Source organism: Mustela putorius, unplaced genomic scaffold, assembly GCF_011764305.1.
Source record: "Mustela putorius furo isolate JIRA1106 unplaced genomic scaffold, ASM1176430v1.1 tig00000577_pilon_pilon_pilon, whole genome shotgun sequence".
NCBI classification, from domain to species: domain Eukaryota; kingdom Metazoa; phylum Chordata; class Mammalia; order Carnivora; family Mustelidae; genus Mustela; species Mustela putorius.
This window is the reverse complement of record NW_025421421.1, coordinates 2,941,170-2,965,755: the sequence shown is the minus strand read 5'-3', so window position 1 is coordinate 2,965,755 and position 24,586 is coordinate 2,941,170. Positions and strand designations below refer to the sequence as shown.

Genomic DNA, 24,586 nt, shown 5'->3' with positions numbered 1-24,586 from the left:
CCTGATCTTTCTGCTGAAATAACTCTAAGCAATTTTCTCAGAAATACTTTGCACTTTCTTTCCATGATCTCATGTAATATGTGGTTCATAGGTTATTTCTAGTGCTTAGAACTAGGTGTTTGAATTTATCTTTGGACATGTTTCTAGCCATAGACTCCACCCCTCCCTAACCTAAAACATTTATCTCTCATCTTTGCATCTATAGTATTTAGCACAGTGACCGACATGGTGTCAACCCTTCTGTTAATGAGAGGAACAATGGCTATTTCTTTTTATCTATGCTAAGGCCCTTACAGACTTAAAAGATGCATGCTTATGTTCATAAGGTCTTTTTAAAAATGTAACAGTCTTATATATGTAACTGGCTTATGACAAGTGTGTAGTTCCAGAGACAACTTTCTTACAGACAACATTTCTAAGTGGGATATAACGTCATATTTGGAAATCTATCTAATGTTTGTAGACTGTTGTATTACTATGCATGTGTGCACATACACAGGCTGAAGGCTTAGGATTAGAAAGGGGTTGAGGGCAATGAATGACTGAATAATCATTCTAAAGCATACTTCAAAAGCAACCTCTTCTTCATGAAGAGATTTATGATCTGTCTCACACGCATCTCTCTCTCTCTAGAGACTATAAACCATGCAAAGCAGCAACACCCGTATTTTAGCAAAAGTAATTTGAGAAGAGTATCATAATAAAATTCTCATCATTTTTGCTTTGGTACAATTACCAGTATATGCACAATGATGAACTAGAATAGCTCCTGTGAAATTTTTCCAGGAAAAATTAGGCAAGGGTATAATATATTGTGTACCCTTGGGTAATCATGGCCTTTCTCCCATATGGTTCCAAAAACCCTTATTTAATTCAGTCATATATTTTCAGAATTACATAATTACATTTAACCTATGGTAAAATACTAGTAGAGCAAACAGTATATATTTTCAATTAATTTTTTTTCAAATTTTTCTTAGAGAATTCTTTATGAAGTAACACAGAGAAAACTACCAATATGTAGATTATTATTCATTTTTTTTAAAGTGGCTTCACTTCTTCAATTAAAAAAAATTCCACGTTTTCTTCTACACATTTTACTAAAACTAATTCTAAGAGAAAAGCCGTTATTTTTAAATTCATTTTTACATAAAAATAGTAATTTCCAAGGAGATCAACTTTGTTATTAAAGGTGTTTCCTTTGATTTGAGACCGCTTTTTCTACATGGTTCGAGAGTGACATGTGAGTAAATACAAACCAACAAGGATGGAGTAGAGGATGCCTGGCCTATCTGATGGTGGCTGGATATTCCGGTCCTGGTCAACAGCTTGGATGGGCGGGGTAACAATGATGGGGTTCAGTTCTTCCTGGAAAAAAATTCAGACAGTTTAGTTCAGCTTTATTATTAATGCCTCATGAAAAACTGACACTCAGGGATTGGGTATTATAGTTTGGACAGCTAGGTAATATCTGAGCTAGTATTACACTCAGGTTTCAGGGATTAGATATTATAGTCTGGACAGCTAGGTAATATCTGAGCTAGTACTCAAAATCAGGTTTCAAGATCTGTAACTTAACATATTAGACAATTTTGAATCTGAAGAAAGAGCAATGTGGCCTCAAGGTCAAAATGAAAAGACAGATTAATTATGCACTTAGAGAAAGATATCAATACAGTTTGACTCTTCCCTAGATATAATTAAATCAGAAAAAATGTGAGGCTATCAAGTATTATTTTTATCTGTGTTTAGACAAGATTTGTAAGAATATTTACATTGTTTTTCTTCCAAGATCGTGTTTCAAAATTTCACATAACTTAATTATATTAAGATAAAATCTTTAAAAAGTGATGCTTTAGTCGAATAACAATCAAAGCCCCATCATTGCAAATTTTATATAGTTAAAATTAATTCCATATCATGCATGTATATACATTTAACTTGTAGTTATCCATAAGAAGATGTTATTTAAAATAGCAATACATTTCTCTAAGTCCTTGTTTCCCAATATGATATTCAGAGGTGGACTTTCTCCTATCATGATAGGCAAACATTTTTCTGTTAAGAACCAGATAATAAATATGTTTAGGTTTTGCAGGACATAAAGTATCTGAGTCAGCTTTTCAACTCTGCCACTGTTAACACAAAAACAAGAAATGGGCATGACTATATTGCAATAAAACTTTATTTACAAAAACAAATGGTGAATAGGATGTGATTTGTTAACCCCTGTACTAAATTATAAGTTATAATTTATAACAGGTATGCTGAAAAAACAAATATGCACTCCACACAGATAAGTTTGTGATGCATAGTATTAAATAACTTTTCAAAAAGCTAATCTACTCTACTGCAGGTCTTTTCAGAGACTTATGTGCTAATTTGCATAATGACTGTCCAAGAAAGGGGTTTATTTGCACATTTTCTAGAATCACCCATTTACATCTTAAACTCTTACACTCCCTTCGAACACAGCTTGAGAAATACTGCTTTAAGTCTCTACAATGCTCAGGCCAAATATAATAATAATTCTATTTTTTAAAAGATGTTATTTATTTGAGAGAGAGAGACACAGTGAGAGAGGGAACACAAGCTACGGGAGTGGGAAAGGAAGTAGCAGGCCTACCCCTGAGCAGGGAACCTGATGCGGGGCTCGATCCCCAGGATTCTGGGATCATGACCTGAGCTGAAGGCAGATTTTTAACGACCGAGCCACCCAGGTGCCCCTATAATAGTAATTCTAAAGGGAAATAATGTCTATTTAAATATATAACTTCACATTCTAAGGAATCACTGCAATGTTACTTTAATTCTTCTCAAATGATAGAACCTTGACACATATCATGTACTTTCAAAGAAAATCAGTAATTTCTAATCTCAGCAGAAATGCACAGTGGTGCCATGCTAAAAAGGCAATGGTATTAAACTGTACTGTCTGATACTTAATTTTGATTAGTTATTATGTTAAGTGATGTTAAGCATAGCTATAGTACTAAAATATATTAAATTATTGAAGTTGCAATAATTAAAAATAATCACTGACCAATAATATGGAGTTCACATACATCTGAGGGACTCTGCCCAGTTCATAATCTCTCTTGGGCTCTCAGTAGTCTAAACATTATTAATATTTTCCTAAAACAGAGAGCTCCTGGTAGGGATAACTTTCTAATACGCTATTCACTTGCTGAAACGTGGATTCAGCACCATGAAAATATCAAGTCAGTATCAAAATTATGCTATTAAATCCAGATGACTACTATTTTGTTGTTGTTGCTGCTGTTTTCACAGAGTACAACACATTACAACAGAATACTTTTCTTAGACTCTTCCCCTTGCTCCCTGTTTCTGTCCCTCTTTTTCTGTTTTATGCTTTCTCTCCTCCCCCTCCCCTCCCCTCTCTCTCTCTCTCACTCACACAGACACACACACCCCTTCCCAATTTCCATTTTACTTCCTCTGTAATCCTGGATTTCTCTTGGAACTGATAAAAATCCAAAGCTCTTCAAAGTATGTTATGTTTGAATGCAGGAGTTAAGGGCTGACAGCTCATCCCAGACATTTTTTCAAAGGAATCTGAGCGTTAAAGTCTCCGTAGAGCTAAGCTACTTCAATCTGGTTCAACTAGCAAATCTGTGGTAGCTTTTCCCAAAGTACAGGTCGATTCAGACCTTGCGAAGCCATTTCCAACCTCAGAATTTTTTTTGCAATCCATTCCTCCTTCCCATGCTCAGGGAAATATACGAAGGGACCCCCAGTTTCTGTTGTTGGAAATAACTTACCCAGAATTAACAAAAATTGAGTCTGAGCTCTTCTGGGAGAGGGTCCCAGCTGATCACCTTTACTCCACTGTTTCTGTGGAGCTGCTAAATGCCCACGCCTACGTGGTTTTAGTTTTGGTAACAAGTTATATAGTTTAAAATCCTCTCCTGTACAATCTAAAGTTGTTAGGATGAGCAATGGGGTTTTAGTCATATAATTTAAAATTATGTGAACAATAGATAAAACTAAACATAACATGGTAAACAAAACCCAGAGGGAGGGAGAGGTGCTAATAGCATTGCTCATCTTTCATAGTCGGTTATTAATAAATACATGGTGAGAACTGAAGAAATAAAAGGAAGCAAGTGTGCTATTTAGAATCAGAAGATTTAAAAATGCAAATACCAAAGTGTCCACGACTCAGGAGACTGGATCTAGAAGTGAAGGTAGGAGCGACGAAAGGTATTTATTTAAAAGCCATGTAGTCCCATTTCACTATGTAGTTACCATACCCTGAACTTACTTTTAATATTACAAATACATAAATTGTACTAGTGAGAATAAAATCAACCCTCTGGGTGAAGTCTTCAATAAGTCTCTGGAAATTTGGGAGGACCATAGCTATCTTGAATAACTCATTAGGACTGACTTGTCTCACGCTATAAAGACTAGCAACTTACCTTAAGAAAAACTACTCTCCTTTTTTGTTAAAGATTTATTTATTCATTTTAGAGAGAAGCTCCACACAGGACTCAATCTCCCAAACTTGAGATCATGACCTGAGCTGAAATCAAGAGTCCGAGGATCATCCAGGTGCCCCAGAAAAACTATTTTTCTTATGCTACCATTAATGAGGTTTTTTTTTAAGAAAATTTGGGTTTAAAGGCGAAGAATGAATTCTCAGATATAATTTCTGAGATTATCTCCCACGTACATAGGGGTCTCTGAATCTTGAGAGTTTTTAACATGAGCAACAAGTAACATTAAAGGATACTGTGTTTTGTTTAGAATGACACTGTTAAAATATTTAATATAATTTCTCATAAAGATAAGTAACATTTAAACCAGAGTAGGAAAATTATATATGCACTCATTAGAAGAAACAACATAAGAACATGCATCATTTTTTTAACTTTTCTATCATCAAAAATCTCTATATTAGATGCAGCCAAGCACTGGAAGGGCATACAGATAAGCAAGAAAATCCTAGAGGGACACAATTCCTTAGAATAAGCAAGAATTTTTTGGAAAAAGCAAGAAGTTTATGGAAAAAAAAAAATGTAGGGACTCCTGGGTGGCTCAGTCAGTGAAGCATCTGCCTTTGGCTTAAGTCATAATCCCAGGGTCCTGGGATCGAGCCCAGCATCTGGCTCCCTGCTCAGCAAGGAGTCTGCTTCTCCCTCTGCCTCTTAGGCCTTCCCTGTCTTCTCTCTTTCTCTTTCAAATAAATAAACAAATAAAATCTTAAAAAAAAAAAAAGAAAAAAAAACAAGCATGTAATCATTTACAAGGTTTGGCAAACATTATATACTCATTTAATACGTTCTTGTCACTTTGTATTCTACTGAATTACAGTAGAATAACCTGGTAAGAGATCGGTACTCTCAGGTGGACTCTGAGGAAACAGCCCAGTGGTAGCTACTGTGAGAACAACCTTCACGGGTCTTGTGAAAAGGCGAGCACCTATGAGATACGTTTCCTTTAAAGAAACATTCTCTTCAAGTAGATAGTAACTACTGCTCCTTATTTCTCCTGTCCCTTTATTTATCTTAGCTTCTAATTTTACTGTTGGATTCAGAAGAATTATGCTCAAGAAATTAGAAATTCACCCATGGCTTGAATATGCTTGGGCATCCTTAAGGAGAGGATTAAGAGGATCCTCTATGCTGGCATAATTATTGGAATCACTTTTCACTGGAAACTCTGTTGGCCAATCTGCGCAAACACAACCCACAGCCTAGTGCGAACAGTATGCAACATAGTTGATTCATCAAGATGAATTCCTGGAGTCACATTAAAAAGGCACCTAAACACCTTGTCCCTAAAGCAGGTCTGCCTTCTCTCAGTCTTATTTGCCTTTGAGAAGTCCTGTCTCCAGAATTCTGTTCCTGCTAATGGATGCATTTTACAAGTGAACAGAAGAGCAGGCTTGCATTCCCGTGCTCCTTGAATTAGCCCTTAAATTTCCTGACATATTTAGTAATGGTGATTCACCCCTAAATGATTTAGGTCTACATAGCGAGATTCATGTCATAAGGATAATCATAGAATCTATCAAACAGTAACAAAAAGATTATCTACAGTAGAATGTTCTCTGATTCTATGATTTTAAGACCCAAGATTATTGTGCTAGAGACACATGCTTCATGATCATTTGCTGGAGAGGCGCCTTGTCTTTTCAATAGAACTAAGACCATGTTTTCATGTTCAACTCTTGAATTCTTTTGAGAAAGAATTAGAGGTAATTAGAGGGTTGGGGTCAGTGAGGACTACTTATTCCTTCTATGTGTTTCAGTCCCAATTCTGCTGTATGTCTATGTGTAGATATATCTGTATCTATTTACATAGATAATAAGTAAAAATGTATTCACAAGCAATCACAAAAGAAGATTAAGGAAACTGATCTGTAGATTTAAGGAAGCCCCAACTCTTTTTTTCTTTTAGGTGTTCAAACTATAACCTTTCATAAAAAGTACATTCAAGGGAAGAGATTTCGGTGGTAGAATGCTTTCACCATTTTAACCAGCGTCAAACAAAGAAAAGTCATGGTCTACAGGACTGTGAGATCCATTCTATCTCATCCCAAAAGTTCAAAGCACCCATAATTCTCTTGGTTCCTAAATCTGTTTCCTGGGCAGGTAGACTGCCTTTGAACAATTTTAGCCAATTCTTATATCTTAAATAGTTTTCATTTCACCAATGGAAACTAATCAGTATCATTTATCATACAAGCCAACGGGGTAGTGAGTTTTGAAAATAAAAACTTACATTTGACATTTAGTAATTTGATTAGTAAGGCTTTTGGCCTCAGTGAAGATAGAGGTAGAATTTAAAGCACTCTTTAAATTCTAAATTTTCTTTAAAAAGTTTTAAATATTCTTCAACTCAGCATTAGAGTGATAGCTTCATATGAGTAACAGACACATAATATTACACTGAACCCATGATAGTATTTTAAATTAAATGAGAACATCATAATAGTCTCCAAGAGTGGTCAATAGAAAGGCTTGCCCTGTTACAGTGGAAAACCCTGGAGAGGGCACAGTAAGAAACAATCTTCTAAGGGTAAACTGAGCTCAAAATACCACATGTGTCTCTAACATAAGAGTCAAGCTTGTATATATTTTTTAATTATTATAATTCTTAATTTGGACTTTCAAATGGTCACCCTTCTATTTATAGAATACTAGACTCATCATTGTTTAGCTATGTGGTCTATATATATATTTCTTTAAGATTTTATTTATTTATTTGACAGAGAGAGATACAGTGAGAGAGGGAATAGAAGCAGGGAGAGCGGGAGAGGGAGAAGCAGGCTTCCTGCGGAGCAGGGAGACCACTGCGGGGCTTGATTCCAGGACCCTAGGATCATGACTTGAGCCGAAGGCAGATGCTTAATGACTGAGCCACCCAGGCGGCCCTATGTGGTCTATATTTTAATCAAATAATAATCTTACAGTATTAAGAAAGCAGATAATTATGTTAGAATAATAAAAACCTCACCATCACCTATAAATATATGCAAGCAGTGATAATTAAGTGATTTAAAATGTTAGCAAGCTATATAATATCTAATTATTGAATGTTATTCTTAAATTCCTTTCATTAATTTTATGTGTTCTTTACACTTAAATACTTCCTTTTTTATATCCTTAAGAAATTTTTAACACCAAATTTGTATTTCAAATCTATTACACACCTCCTTTAATGAAAGAATAGGGTTTAGAGTTTATGAAAGAAAATGTAGTGGACATTGTTATCTCATATACGGTAATTGTGTTATTTTCCTGCAAGCTTTTGAAAATATTTAGCCAAATTGTTGTTTGTTTCTATACATTAACTGACACAGAAAGGAAGAATGGCTGTGTTCATGCATACTCTCATATAAACACATACACACTTAACACACTCCCTTAAGATGCCGAACCACCATTTCTGCTTTTTCTTTGATTAGTTTTGCTTTTTTCAAGTGGCAGAAATACTGGATTGCTTGAAAAAAAAAGTGTAAGATTTATATATAAGTATATATTTACATATAAGTATAGAAAATATATTTTAAAATGTTCTATTCTCTGTGAACACTAAACAAAACAAAACAGTATTAAGGTGGGTGACGTGGGCTAAACCAAGTAAGTTGAACTTCCTTCCTATGGGATCACAGAAGACACACAGTAGAACATTCACATATGCCTTTGAACCTTATATACTAAAACATCTATGATGTCTGATTCTTTTCAGTCTTCCAGTTTTGATAATAATCATCTCTACAATAGAAGAGCCGAGAGCCCACATGAAATATTCTGACCGTCATGAACCACGAAGAGCATCAGCTTCTCCTGATCACTGAAACTTTACATCACACATTAAAGGAAACAAGCAAAACTACTGCAAAACAGATACTTTGTTGTATCATTTTCATGAGCACACCAGGACTGCTTCATGTCAGACTCTTTCTTATTCTGATGTGTCTCTGAAAAATTGTTTGAGATATATTTTTATATTTTACATATTACAAAACATTTTACATATTTTTACGTAATATACCCTGATGGCATGCTGTGTTGAACATGTGCATTTGAACATAATTCCAATTGCATATTTTACTAATATTTGATTTTTTAACTAATACTCCCCTTCTTCTCAAAACATTTCTTTGAATCTTTGCCTTTTAAAATCATTTCTTTGCTTAGACTTAAGAAATGTAGTTTGAGCTATTTATTTTACAAAAATTATGAAATACATGCTCAGACATGTGTTTATAAGGATTATTTGTTACAACCTACAACTTGCCTTTTAAGAATACACTTTATATGGAAGTACTATATATAACAGACTTTTATAAATCATAAATTCATAGCATGATGAATTATCAGAGTTACATTTAATTCTAAATGCTACTGACAAGAAGAAATAGAATACTGCCCATGTATCAGAAGCCCTATATTATCTATTTTCTATGAATTGCTACTGTCCCTTTCATCCTAAAGATAACCTGCCTTCTAATATCATAAATAGTATTTTTTAATTTAAAAAAATTATTTGTCTTAAGGTGTTATAAATAGAATTATATCATGTGGTGTGACTACTAACTTTCTTCATTTATTAGGTCTTACATGATATGCATGCGTACAAGAGTTAGGACCATAAAGTGTCGTTTCCACATACTCATTTCAATGGAAGTACTGTGTTCCATGAGAGAGACGTAGACAACTTTCTCTCCTCTTCACACTGGTGATGGCGTTTGGGTTGTTTCTAGCACATGCTTGACAAAGAGTGCCGTGCCCTTCTACATGTCTTCTTACACATGAATATATTTGGATTAAATATGAGAATCCAATTGCTGGACCTGCATGTGTTCTGACGAGCTAGGTCCCTGCCACACAGTTTTCTAAGCTAATCCTATTACAGTCTTTACTGAGTGCTCCCTAGCTTTGCAGACAGTTGATAATTCCAGTTGTTTTAAGACTTAACCATTCTGGTAAGTCTGTACTGTTATCTCAGAGTGATTTGAACTCTTTTACAATGTGTGACATTTGTGAGGTGTTGGTTCATGTCTTTTGTGCATTTTTCTATCTTTTTCTCACTGGCTCATTAGAGCTCTTTATATATTACAGTGTTAAGTCTTTGGTCAGCTTACTGTTTGGTAGACATTATATCCCAACTCTGTTGCTTACACTTAGACCCTATTAATGTTGTTATGTTGAAGGAAAGTTCCTAATTTTAATATAGTCCCATTTATCCCTTTCTCTTTTCATTTATACTTGGCTCTTTTCGGGGACACCTGGGTGGCTCAGTTGGTTAAACGGCTGCCTTCAGTTCAGGTCATGATCCCAACGTCCTGGGATGGAGTCCCACGTCAGGCTCCTTGCTCAGCGGGGAGCCTGCTTCTCCCTCTGCCTCTGCCTGCCATTCTGTCTGCCTGTGCTCGCTCTCTCTCTCTCTCTCTCTCTCTCTCTGATAAATAAATATACTTGGCTCTTTCCTCTACCTGTACAGTACTTTGACCCGAGGTATAGTGGATAATTTTCTTTATGTATTTCTATACAGAGAATACTGTACTCTTCCTTATTAAGATTTATCAAACACTCATGTTAGCTGTATGTCTGAGTCTGCTTGCCTATAGCTTTCCTGAATGCAGGGAAAGGCCATATGGAAAGTACCAGAAATATTTAGGGCACATCGGCACTTAAGAAATGTTGACTAGCAACGCCTGGGTAGCTCAGTCAGCTAAGTGTCTGCCTTTGGCTCAGATCATGATCACAGGGCCACAATCCTAGGGATCAAGTCCCCATTGGGGTCCTGCTCTGGGGGAAGTCTGCTTCTTTCCTGCCTGCCGCCCTCTCTCTCTCTCTCTCTCTCTCTGTCCAATAAATAAATAAAATCTTGGGGGAAAAAAAAAAGAAGTTGAATAAAGGACTTCTCCATTCTATAGTATTACAAGGATTCTTGAGCCTCACAGACCTAGCCTTGCTTTCTGCATTCCTGTAAGACCTCCAAATACACATACTGATGTTTTATAAGCATTTCCTTACTATACTAAGATCTATCTCAAGCTCACAAAATTACTGCACCCAACTAAACTGAAAAATGGGGTCTTCACGAGAGTATCTCAAAATACACAGATGTGGGTTCAAAGTGCTTCATGGAGATGGCCTTTCAGTGACACCAACAGTTTCATAAACATTGCAATAGATTGAGTGGTGAGCTCCAGCATCCTACAGGAAAGCATTTCAAACTTGCTAAATAAGTAGCTGTAGCACTTTTCAGTAAGTTATTTAATCCCTCAGATCTTGAATCATAATTTCACAGTGAGGTTAACAATATCTACATTCTATTAATTGGTATAAGGATTCATGAAAGACAGTATATTAAAAAAAATAAGTGCCACGCTTAGTAATGGATATTATTATAGTATTATTAAAATTACCTCATTAATTTAGTTGGCATTAAAATTGACTCCAAGTTATAAGCAGAGAGAGATGGAATTTTTTTCATGTCAAATTGGAAGCTAATTTGAGCATATCTTGCTCAGTTTTCTGAAAACATGACACCGACATGAATTTTGAAGGTTTTACTTAAAATTGCATAACTGATTAAGTTTTTGAGGGAATGAAGGGGGACTCTCATTACTATTTGATCTTAAACCAAGATTTAGATGCAAAACCTGCAAAGCAAATTTTCTAATGATTATACTTAACCATAATTTTAAGATAGTGTATCAGAGAGTTTGAATATTCACTTAAAATGAACATTTCACTTTATTAAATTGAAGCTTCAGTGAAATTCTTTCCTATACACTCAGATACATTAGTCTTACATCCAATTTATAAACACATTCCCTATGCTTTGATTACAGAAATGTTGTGATAACTCCTTAATTTATTAATAAGTTCCTATGGAGAGGCTCATAGTCACAGCGACTCAAAGCATATGTACATAGTTTCCTCTAGAATTTCTTTTATAAAGATGTATATTGATGAATATTAAGAGAAACCTCTGACAGAAAACTCACATATTCAAGTGTTAGGAGTCAAATATTCAAAATAACAAGAATCAGAGAAATTCAAGTATGTGTAGCTTGAATAGAGCACACTTCGATCCATGTATTGGGGTGAGGCTGGTGGAGATATAGGTTACGTGTGCATCTGATGGAGTGTGGACAAGGGAGCTAAAACAAACAAACAAACAAACAAAACAACCCACAACCCACAATCAATAGGTAGATAGATGGATGAGAAACTGATAATCAATAATTTGGGGAGAGTCATTCAAGTAACTTAAAAACAATATAGTTTAATTTTCATATTGTTGGTGATGGAAAACATCTACAGGTAAATAACAAAAAAATGTTTTTGTCTTTCTGATGAAGAAAAAATTATCACAGAGTGTCCTCTAAGTATAGATACAAAGAGAAAATATTTTAAACCCTGCAAACCAGTGCCAGCATGTTCAGGTATTTTCTATCAGCATTTGTCACCTATGTATTCTACCTTGTCATCTATGTACCTACTTAGGTGATCTTTCAGGACTTTATGTGTATAAATTTTGTTGAGTCTTTTACCTCTCATTACTTCATAATCCTGTTCTGAGCCAATACATATGTTTTGAAAACACAATTTGCAATAATATGCAGCCTGCACTAATGTTATAAATTAGGCTCTCTAGCTATACACTTGAGTTGTTTGGACTGTGCTCATTATTTTTCTGTGTCTTTAGTTATTTCCTTGGGTTAAATTCCTAGACGTGGAATTTCTGGATCAAGGAATGAGAGCACGTTGAAATCCTTTGTACAAATTGCCAGATGGTGTTCCAGAAAGACTATGATGGTTTATTTCCTCCTCAGTAGTGTTTGAGTGTTTATAACAGCACATGTTTGTCAATATTGAGTGTGATATATGTCTAGGGAATTGCTAAATAAATGTGAGGTTTAATTCTGCATTTCTTTGGTTGCTAGCATAATTTATGTGATATATTTATCTCTGATTCTTCTGTTCATTTATTTTGTCTATCTTTTTTTTTAATTTTGGTATTTTAAAATTTTATTTCCATGGCATATGTGCCTAGGACAGAAATCAACACTTTGTTAGTAATCTTACAATTTTTTTTTTTTTAGTGTGTTGTTTGCCTTTTAATGTTCTTTGTTTTTGACATCTAGAAGCTTGGCATTTTTATGTATTCAAATATATCCCTCTTTCCTTTTTTGACTTCTGCTTAGATAGTCTTTCACCATCTGAAAGTTATATAAAGGCTGCATTCTATTTACTTTCAAGTATTATGGTTGCAACATTTTAAGTTTAATGTTTCAATCTATCAAGAAAGTTGAATACTAAGAATTTAATGTTCATCAAACTGTGGTTGGAATTTTACCCCCTCCTTTTGTTTAACTAGTTCTAAACACTCTCTTTGCTTTCACCCTTCTTCTCTGCCTTAAACAGACGTCATAGAAAATTTAATCTCTTTCAAAAACCTAACAATCCTAGGTTTCTATCATATTCTATCATACACTGCTTTACAAATCTTAATTTGACCATGACTATGATGATTTAAAATAGCAATTCAGACTTGCTTTATCGTATAAGACCTGTGAAGGTCAGGAACATATGTGTGTGGAAAGTAGACATTGGAAGAACATATGATGATTTAAAATAGGGAATTAAATCCAGATAATCTAGGTTTATAGAAAACTAGCAACAAGATTCATAGAAATAAATAAGATGGAATTCCAAACAAGAAAATACCATCTAACTGCATTTGTTGTCTCTAATTTGTGACATTTCTACCTTCTAGTCCCAAACACACACACACACAAACACACACACACACACACACACACACACACACATTGCTGCCCTTGATAATAAAATTTGAGAATTGAAAACTACTATTAAAAATTATTAGTTATAGCTTACTATTATTCCTATTATTTATATTTTACATTTCCTTTAAGAATTATTTTATACTCCTGCTCTCATACATATGTATTATACATGTATACATTTATAAATTTATAATAAAGTTTTACTGGGCTACATTTATACTACATCTTGTTTTATTGGTTTTAATGCTCACATCTAAACATTTGTATCATAATTTACTTATTTTTAAATTCTTTATTTTTGTTTAACCATTGGCCAACTGACACAACCTTGACTATTTTTTCCAGTAAGAACATGTGAGTCCATGTAGATGTTAGAATGTCAGGTGCTACATACCTGAATGAAAATTTGACTGAATTTGAGGTTCTCTCTTCACAAAATTTCCTCTATTTTCTCCTATGGAGCATATTTCTGAATTGTAACTAATATTTGCTTTCTTCTTCTGTTCGTTTGCTTTAACTATCTGGTAGAAATTCTCTTTTATCTTGGAATGAACATAGTACACCAGGGGCTTTCCAAGGATTAGTTCCCTTGCCTTTACTGTGTTTCATCATTTGAACACCTTGGATCTGTAAACATAGGGTCTTTACAAAATTCTAAAGTTCTTTTCTTATTCTTATTCTTTCTACAGTGTTTTTGTTATTGTACATGCTCATTTTATCCAATCAATGTCTATGTCAACACTGAGTAGCTATTTGGCCATCTGATGTCACTGTCTGACCCCTCCAGGACCCACCTGCACTCTGGATATTGTCACACACATGTGACAGAGCTCCACAGGGCAGTGAGTGGAGTCCTGGATTGACCAGAACTGGACAGACTGAATCCGCCTCTCTGGTTAGCTCTCTTCCTGGAGCTGCACCCTTTACTAGCCCATAAAGAAAAGGAATATCAGTGTCTTGGTTAGGAGGTTTGGTAATTAAATGCAGAAGTGTTTGTAGAATACCCATTTCAATGCTTCCAGCAAGTTCTAAGTAAGTATTAATAGTTGTTTGTGATTAATAAAGCATTCTTCCTTTTCTGCATCTTTAGTCCTACATTTTCTGTCTTTAGTCTCTTTAGTTTTACTTTATTCTCAGTCCCTATCTTTATTCCACTGTCAGTCATGTTTTATAAATTTCATTTTTTCTCAAGTTGCATTTGAAACTCATATTTTTTTATAAATATCTTGTGTGTGTGTGTGTGTGTTTTATAAATGTTCTTAAAGACCTTTCCCCCTTTTATCTTGAAAATAAAATATTCTTCCTCTTGAATGCTGTGGAATCTTTTGTGGAGCCCATATGTGTTTGCACCAGTGCACTGGGTGGATGACCGACCCCTCTGAGACAGGGCGATCCTCTGTTTCAGTAGCAGAGACCCCAAAATCTATCCTTGTCCCTGTCTGGACTGTTTCATTCTCTCTCTTTCAGGAATGTGGCCATCCTGGCAAAAAGCCTGCCTTCCCCTTGTCTCCAGAGTTGATGCCACATTTCCTCTGTTCTTGGTCATCAATGCAGGTAAAGCAGGCTCCCAGGGCCACCCACAATGACAATCCAGACCTTCCTGCTCCGGCGGAACAAGCAGACAAAACACAGGACAAAGGAGGTGTCAGAGAAAACCATGTTTTCATCTGTGGATGAGATCCCATATTGTGGGAAAGCCTTCTCCTCTGGCCTTTCTGGACAGAGGAGCAGGGTCTCCAGGCTGTGCTCACTAACCAGCAAGGGGCCACACCCAGCGCTCGCTCATCTACAGCTAGAACAGAAGTGCAGGGAAGGGACGAAGTCTCACACTGCGCTCCACAACTTCTCAACTGTAGAATACCCATCCTCTCTGAGATCAACCTTTTAAGTGTGCAACAGTAACATTATATGATATCCAATTTCACCCATTAATATCTCCACTTAATCATAGAGGCTTCTCAGCTTAAAAAAAAAAAAAAAAAAAAAAAAAAAGTAGCCTTTGCCAGTCCCTTGAAGTAACTATTGCATTTTAATATTCAATAAACACTAGTTTTTAAAATCTCATTATTCTATTTACATATAAATTTCTTTCTGATCTAGAATATAAATACACTGAAGGGGACCATAGTGTTTTTCTTTTAATTCAATGTTTTATTCTAATTCTAGTTAGTTAACATATATGGTAAAATTGGTTTCAGCTTAAGAATTCAGGGATTCAGCACTTACATAGAACACCCAGTTCTCATCACAAGGGCCTGCTTTAATGTCCATCACCCACTCACATCCCTCCATCAACCCCCAGTTTTTTCTCTACAGTTAAGAGCCTCTTATGGTTTATTCCCCTCTTCCCCCCACCGCCACTGATCCTTTCCCTGTGTTTGTCTGTTTTGTTCCTTAAATTCCACACATGAGTGAACTTATATGGTATTTGTCTTTCTGTGACTGACTTGTTTCACTTAACATTATGCCCTCTTTTTCTATCTACATTGTTGCAAATGGCAGGATTTCATTCTTTCTGGTGGTTGAGTTATATTCCATATATATACCTATATACATATATATATGTATATACAGATATAGATATAGATACAGATATAGATATAGATACATACATACCACATCTTCCTTATCCATTTCTCAGTCCATAAGCATTTGGGCTCTTTTCACAGTTTGGCTGTTGAAAGATACTGTTGCTGTAAATATCGAGGTGCATGTGCCCCTTCAACAGTATTTCTGTATCCCTTTATAAATACCTACTAGGGCAATTACTGGGTCGTACATTTCTTTCATTGTTTATATATCACTTGGTGTCTTAACATAGTACAGATATTCAAATACCATTCAAAACCAGGTTTTTGGCTATTAGGTGAATTCTGGAAGGAGAATAATCACAGCCTGAAGAAGCTGAGGTACTGGAGAATCCAAAGGACAAGATAAACTTAGGAAACAGGATCAACTGGTGGTAAATTTTACTGGGGGTTGGGTTTACTGGAAAAAAGTGAACTTTAAATTCATAATTCACAGCTGGAACAACTGAAGAGAAAGAGCAATGGACTTATATAATCATTCTAATATTAATTTTCCGATACTGATTAGTACACTGATCGAGGTTCTAGTGCTTTATAGAGCTCATGCTGTGTGCTTTTCCTGCAAATAAGAGGTGAGAAAGATGACAGATGGAAGCATCTTGTTATCTCTTGGCAGGACTGAGTCTGCTTCAGTGAACAGAATGAACACTTAACAGAGCACAGACAACACCACCTTACAGGCTGGATCTCACACACTCTCATCCATGGCTGCTGTTAGCTTCTGAAAGGCAGAGTATGACCTCCTCCAAACAAAACCATCAGCAACATTTAAATCCCCACCACACTGGAGTCTCCGGAAGATGTGGCTCTTTGTGGAAGTGCAAACGAAAACACTCGGTTTGAATGTGTGAAAGAAGTATAATCCAGACTTGTTTCCGGACTTCCATTCTGTCCAGCAGTAGAGGCTACTTTAAACCACAGTGGGGGAGTCATTGGTAACTGGATACTAATGTGCAGGGTACCGATAGAGATGCTTCTTATGTCTCCTTCAGATGGCCTTTATGGTATTTGTTACAGGGTCTCTGGAACCATCTGCTAAACTTTTCAATTTTCCTGCAGAAGTTCAAGATAATAGTATTTTTTTTTTTCTTTCCTGGTCCTGCTTTGATGTCTTCCATATAGAATGTGCTTATTTCCCACTCTGCTGAAATTTTTCAAAGTGCATGTACTATCACACTGGCATGAAGGTCATTTTAAAAAAACTACAACTGGCGTGCCTGGGTGGCTCAATCAGTTAAACGTCTGCCTTCAGCTCAGGTCATGATCCCAGGGTCCCAGGATCGAGTCCTACGTTGGGCTCCTTGCTCAGCAGGGAGTCAGCTTCTCCCTCTGCCTCTGCCTCTTGCCCCCAGCTCATGAGCATATTCTCTCTCTCTCTTAAATTAAATAAATAAATAAATAAATAAAAATCAATTGATCAATCACAACTGCTGAGCCTGACACCAGAAAGCAAAGACAGTCCTCATCTGTGAGGATGCTGTTAATCCTTCAGGTTATCTGCATTTGGAAACACAACTCAGGAAATTTTTGTGTGCAATAAAGATTTTTGCAGATCACTTATTCCTTTCTAGCCCTTTCTGACAATCTGTCCTAAATCTCAACCTTGGGCAATGTCTCAGGGTCGTCCTTCACAGCCATACTGAACATTTCACACTGAATTTTAATTTACATTATGCTACGGCTCTTCTCACCTAGGACTCCGTACGTATTCTATTTATTCTCATTGTTGAAAACCAGGATTTTACTCTTGTGATAAAACATTTCCAGATATCAAAATTTAATAACCCCAAGCCTACTTTCAGAACCCTATTGTTATGTTTATATTCCCAAATACCAACTGGAAGTATTCAAACTAGGAAAAAGGAATGAGAAGGAATCCACAGACCCAGAACTCAACTGAATTGTACACGATACCCTTCAACTGAGTTCAGTAAGCTGGTCAACAAGCAAGCATAGTGACAAGAAGTTTGGTAATTCAAAATGGGCAAAAAGTGGAGTTTTAAATGGAAAAAGAATTTGAACTACTCCACAGGGTTCATTAAAAAAAAAAAAAACAAGGAAACTAATAAGTAATTTTTTTTTAAATGAAGGGAATCAGATGGTTAGCTTTACTTACTTAGAAAATATTTGAGATTGGTTGTTCTAATCAATTGACCCACAACTACTTATTGAAAGAAAGTGGAAAAAATAGAATCCCATTTATTGATATTCTACCTGTGCCTGGTTCTGTTTAATTCTCACAATGTCATATTGGAAAAGCCATCGGAAGCCTCGGGAGTCGTGTGCCATGAGGAGGAGCGTGGAGCCCTTTGATGTCCCAGGCCTTCCCCTGCCTGCCCTACTGTGTCACCCACCATGTTTCCCATGTCTCCACTCAAGTATTTCTGGCTTTCTCTTCCTTTTTCACCCCCCCCCCCAATTATTACTAACAAAAAATTCAACATGTAATAATAAGAGTACTTTTTTTTTTGGTGATACAGATCTATTAAAGAGGAGAATGAATTATTTTCGCAGGGAAGAGATTTCAGTTAATTGGGGATAGTGTTCTCTATCACCAGATTGTAAATGCTCATCTATAGAACACACACCTTCCCCATATACAGAATCCACCTGTCTAACACAAACAGGGTCAGTCCAGACTTGGCCCGTGGACCATAGTCTACCAACCCAAGGCTCAGTGCTTCGAGTTTCTATTCTGAAGCTCGATATGCAAAGGATCTCCAAAATTTGGCTGCACCTTACTACCTCTCCATATCTATTTGTCACTGCACCTATTCACATACTGCTCTCGCCCAACAAAACATGTTAATCATTCACAGGAAACCGCTTCACTCCCTGAGCCCACGTCTTTGTCCCTGCTGTAGCTCCCAAGACTTCTTAGTATCAAGAAAAGTTCAAGGATCTTCTTAAAACACCACACCTTCTTGAGGCTCTTTGTGAGCCTCTGGGTGGAGTTGATCTTTTCTCCCTCTGAATACTCATAGAGACAGGTACTACCTGCTTCTGATCACTAGCTCGCATATTATTCCCAGACTAGACGCTGAGATCCTTGAACACAAGTCCTAGGTCTTGCTCGTTTGTGTGGCTCCCTCGGCATGGACGTAGAGAGACGTACAGCAGATGGCTGGGGAGTTCATGAGTGAGCACGGAGGGAGAAGAAGTCAGAGAGGAAGCTTCATACTTGCTTCCCCATCTCCTGGTGCACTTCCAGGCCCCTTCTAATGAGCTCCCTGCCTCAAATCCCTTCTGTTTAACTAAATGCCACGGGCTCTGTTTTTCTCGGTGGACCCTGACAGATGTAATTAACCTAAGTAGTGCACACAAACCATGAGAATTATGCACTCAGTCATCCATCAAAGGAAGGGCAGCCCAGGGACCAAGAAGCCCCCAAAGCCATGAGTTAAACAGGAGCTTTCCACAAGTTTTTATTTTTCTTATTAAAATATGTCAAACATTTTCATTCCCAGGTTTTTTGCTTTTGCTATCTCTTTAGCCTTCTACCTGATAAATCAGGTCTCAAAGCCCCTTGCTCAGAGAAGCCGTCCCCGACCATTCTACCTGTGCAAACTCCTTCATTCATTGGCATTCCTCTTACTATTTATCATGTTCTCTATAGTATGCATCAGTGTCTGCACTTAGCATATTCATTTAAATTTCAATTTTCTGTACTAAAATGTAAGTTCTCTGAAAGCCATGATCACAGTCTCTATCTCCCTAGCACCCAAAATACTTTTTTGTAATAAAAGTCTCTCTTATTCTCTCTCTTATTCCCTTTTATTCTCTCTTTCTCTCTTATTCTGATAGACAGACAGAGATATACTGTGTATGTATCTACAATAGATGGGTTGATTCTTTTTTGTGATAAAAAAAGGATTTCCTTTGTCAAGAAATTAAGATATAATTGAAAGACAAATCAACTGATATTAATATATAGCTAATAATGAAAAGCACATCCTGAGGCACTTATTTTCTACTGAATTATTCAGAGGGCTGAAGGCTAGGTGGTAACTAAACCCTAGTAATGTGAATATTACCTCACATTTCTGAAGAGTTTTACACCTTATCATATATTTTATTTAATTTGTGTATCATAGGAGCAGTGTGATAAAGAGAATTTTTTTTTTTTTAAAGAAAGGTTAAATGACATCAAAAGCACAAATCCAGTTTGTAATAAAAGGCTCCTTAATGAAGACAGAACTTGTGGAAATGCTACCCTCCTTTGTTTATTTTTCAGAAATATAGAGCTACTCTTAATTAGGCAAAGTAGGGCAAATGAGGAGCTAAAATAGGATATCTGCTACTGTTAAAATATGCATGGTACTTGTTGGTATTTAGCTTGGGGAAAGCATCACAGAAAGACCTGTTTGCCAACCTAGGAAAATGTGTGGGTTTATATGTGCATGTACCGGTAGAGGGCGGACGCACATGCTTTCCACGTATTCTAGTAAATCAATGGCACCAAAATAAGATGTCCCGCCAATACAGTTAGCTACCGGTTTAAAATAAATCATACAATGGAAGCGTTTGTTTTCAAACAACGTACTTGCTGAAGGGGCATAACGTGGAAGAAACCCCTATTTTCCCATTTTATACGGACAGATAAACAGTTCAAAGGTAGCTAAGAACAGCCTCACAAGCATTGCGCCGCTCACCAGGCTGGCCCAGGACCGACCTATCAGACGTCTGCTCAGTAGTACAAGAGCCTGGAGAGGGAAAGAATCTCAGGTGCTGTGCATGGAGAAGATAATTGGTAAAATTAGCACATTCACAGTCTGTCAGTGATTCTTTTCCTTTCTGGGGACATTTCTCTGTGCTCTGATTTTTACCCAATATTCCAGAGCCATTGTGCCAGTGATGAGAAAGTTGAGACGAGGTTGCTTAGAAACCGCAAATCCTGTAGAGCCAAGGGGACCTTGAAGGTCAAAGAGTGAATTAGATTGATGTCTTGTTCTTGCTTGAAAACAGAATTTATCTGTTTTGCTGACGGAGGTGGAGACTATGGATCGTCAAGGAAGGGAAGATATATTATTTTTGGTGTAAGGTGGAATTCACTAAGAAGTAATAGATATAAGGAAAAGTACAGTGAATACCATTATAGTAATAATCCACTTAGAATAGAGAGTCTGTGAACCTAAACATTTACTATTTCTTCTGCCAATTGAATTGCCAAATTCATCTGAGACAAATTCCCAGACTAACCTTCAGTACAAATGGGTGCAAAAGGGTTAGCAAAATCACATCATCGCACTGGATTAAAGGCAGTGGGAAGTACAATGGGGCTAAATCCTGAGTTCTCTCCGTATGAACTTGAACAACATAGGTATCTCCTTTTTTTTTTTTTCTTTTTTGAAACACTTGTCTCATCACTTGGTTTTTCTTCTGATAAGAATAATTTGATAAAAAAATAAACACACTAAAATAATAAGAACCAATATGACTAACATCCCCAAATTTAAAAAGAACACATTTTTCAATAAATGTACAGCCATATTTCTCAAAAAAAACCCTCATTGAGCAAAATCTTAGAACACTAATTATAATATTTAGCTCACAACACAAAATCCTGACATAAAACATTAAAAAGCCTACTTAATTTCCATTTAGCATTTGTGTTCTTATTTCTACTTAAAATAAGAAATGTATGCTAATATAAACATGTTAAAATGATACTTCTTCTTTTGCTGTGTATCCTTTCAAAGTTTCTTGTTCACATTCAATCTTATAAAATGTATGCATTAAGAAAAGTTTCTTGGGGCGCCTGGGTGCCTCAGTGGGTTGAAGCCTCTGTCTTCTGCTCAGGCCATGATCCCAGAATCCTGGGATGGAGCCCCACATCGGGCTCTCTGTTCAGCATGGAGCCTGCTTCCTCCTCTCTTTGCCTGCCTCTCAGTCTACTTGTGATCTCTGTCTGTCAAATAAATAAATAAAATCTTAAAAAAAAAAAAAAAGAAAAGCTTCTTGAGAAATTATAGAATTTCTGCATTTGAAGACACAGTGACCTAGAATTACTTTAAAAATAATCTTCACCATAATGGAATGCCACAGAAGGGCTAAAAGTTTCACTTTTAGAGAATAATAAATTGCATGCATTTAATAGCCCTTGACTAAACAGGCCACAGCCTTGGAAAGAAAATTACTCTCAACATCCAAGCCCGTGCCAGGGCACTGAATTCTCCCGCTTGCCTCCGGTAAGTTCTCTGGCATTCTGTCCTGAGGGCCCTGACAGGTTCATATTCAGGATGCACCTTGCCTGTGGTGGCAGCAGGGAGAGGTAAGGAGGCATCATGAATAGCACAGGATGTCATCTGAGTGAGAATGAAAGTAACCAATTCCAACCTTGCCAGATCAGGACCGTGGTTATCCAGCAAAGCCAAGTGAGATGCAAACAGACAGTTGAGGAGGAGAGATGGGCAGGAAGCAAGGAGAGATGCATGGCAGGGAGGGAGCAGAGTTCAGCAAGCTTTATCATCATGGCTGCGACTCTCTGCCCTGAAGGGATGCATCATCCTGATAAACTAAAGTGGAAAAGCCATGGGCATGGCTATCAATGGATTCTGCTCTGGGTGCTTCCTGGAACCTAGAGGAATCTGTGGGATATGGACTCAAGTTTGTTCTAGAAACTCATTTTCCATACTCCATTCTTTACTCTCCATCACTTTCAGAAATCCCTAGGTCAACTGGTAATAAATTTAACCTAAGATAGGCTTCAGAGCATTCCAGAGAAGATCAAGGAAAAGGAAATGATGATTGCTTGTGTAAGAAATGTAAATATGGCATCAATTTAGTTTAAAATTTAAAAAAAAACTTAAGAATTGTAAGGATTCTGTGATAGTATCAGGAGCATAGCTGTTAATTTCATGCCATTAGGAGCAAGGAAGAGCAAAAACGATTCACTCTGAAAAGTCATTTACTTACATAATGACAGTAATAATATTTATAAGTAATATAAAATCACAATAAGATTTAAATGAATATTGAAGAATAAAATACTATTTTAAAACAAAATGAATAACAGATTACCATATATTGCATTAACTTTATGTTAAAACTTACTATGGTTTTCTCACTATTTTTTTTTAAAGATTTTATTTATTTATCTGAGAGAGATAACAAGTAGGCAGAGAGGCAGGCAGAGAGAGAAGAGGAAGCAGGCTCCCTGAGGAGCAGAAAGCCCGAAGCAGGGCTCAATCCCAGGACCCTGGGATCATGACCTGAGCCGAAAGCAGAGCTGAAAACTGAGCCACCCAGGCACCCCTGGTTTTCTCACTATTATGATATATGTCATGTCCATTCTTGGAAAATACTATAGGAAGCCTATTAACTTATTTTTAAAGGTTTAATCTATATGCACTCAAGGGTCACCAAATTAAGTTCACTGCATTGCTATTAATTTTAGTAGTTTTTTTTCATTTAAGAAAATCTTACTGGGGCACCTGGGTGGCTCAGTGGGTTAAGCTGCTGCCTTCAGCTCAGGTCATGATCTCAGGGTCCTGGGATCGAGTCCTGCATCGGGCTCTCTGCTCAGCAGGGAGCCTGCTTCCTCCTCTCTCTCTCTCTGCCTGTCTCTCTGCCTACTTGTGATCTCTCTCTGTCAAATAAATAAATAAAATCTTTAAAAAAAAGGAAAATCTTACAAATATTCAGATTTGCCACCACTCCTCACCAAATTTGCCTTTTTTCAGTTTAAAAAAATATATTCATTTTTTTTTCTTACAAATTTCATATGACCTTCCAAACCATTCTTAATAATAGATTTAGTTGACATATCTGTGTGTATTATGTTCATAGTTTTTTGTTTTGTTTGGCTTTTTAAAGATTTATTTATTTGACAGAGAGAAATATCTCAAGTAGGCAGCGGGGTGGGGGGGGGAAGCAGGCTTCCCGTTGAGCAGAGAGCCCCATTAAGGCGCTGAGCAGAGAGCCTGATTCAGGGTTTGATCCCAGGACCTGGAAATGATGACTTGAGCCAAAAACAAAGGCTTAACCCACTGAGCCACCCAAGCACCCTGTTCTTACATTTTTAAACAGTTTAACGTTTCCTTGTTTATAATGATGTATACTATTCATTTGACAGTTAACCTTCTAACACTATATTTATGAACATTCTTTTTATCTAAATATTGACCATTTTTGTGGTTTTAGCCTTTTAGAGACAAAAATCAACAAAATTAGGAAAGGATTTAGAAAATATTATATAAAGAAATAAGATTCTAGAAGAAAATATAGATCGCTACATACAAAATATAAAATTTGGGGGATCTTATTCATAGCCCATGGATAAAATAGATAACCATTCGCTATTTAAAAAGATTAAAAATTTTAATTATAAAAAGTTTGAAGCATTTGTTTCAAAGATATTAATACAATCAACAAATAAATTATAGATTCAAAAAATAAATTATATATTATGGAAACATTATTGTCTATCAGAATAAGGCCTAATACTTATAATAATACCAATATAAATTAATAATAATACTGTTTTATATAGCTAAAAAGCAAATGACCAGTTTAAAAAAAGGGAAAAAAAACTGATAAATCATAGATGAAGAAATCATGCAGTCTATAAATATTACTTAAATGCTCAAATGAGGGAGAGTCAAGATGGCGGAGAAGTAGCAGGCTGAGACGACATCAGGTAGCAGGAGACCAGATAGATAGCTTATCAAACCATTCCCAACACCTATAAATCCAATAG

At 36.3% G+C, this 24,586-nt stretch overlaps 1 protein-coding gene across 1 annotated transcript in view; it reads right to left on the bottom strand.

The window, feature by feature from the left end:
- The window catches only part of PCDH15 (protocadherin related 15), a 731,887-nt gene that overhangs the window by 420,446 nt on the left and 286,855 nt on the right, over positions 1-24,586 (bottom strand). Inside the window, exon 9 of the mRNA XM_045081472.1 lies at positions 1,260-1,368. Coding sequence (XP_044937407.1) covers positions 1,260-1,368 — 109 coding nt within the window. The remainder of the gene's footprint in view (positions 1-1,259; positions 1,369-24,586) is intronic.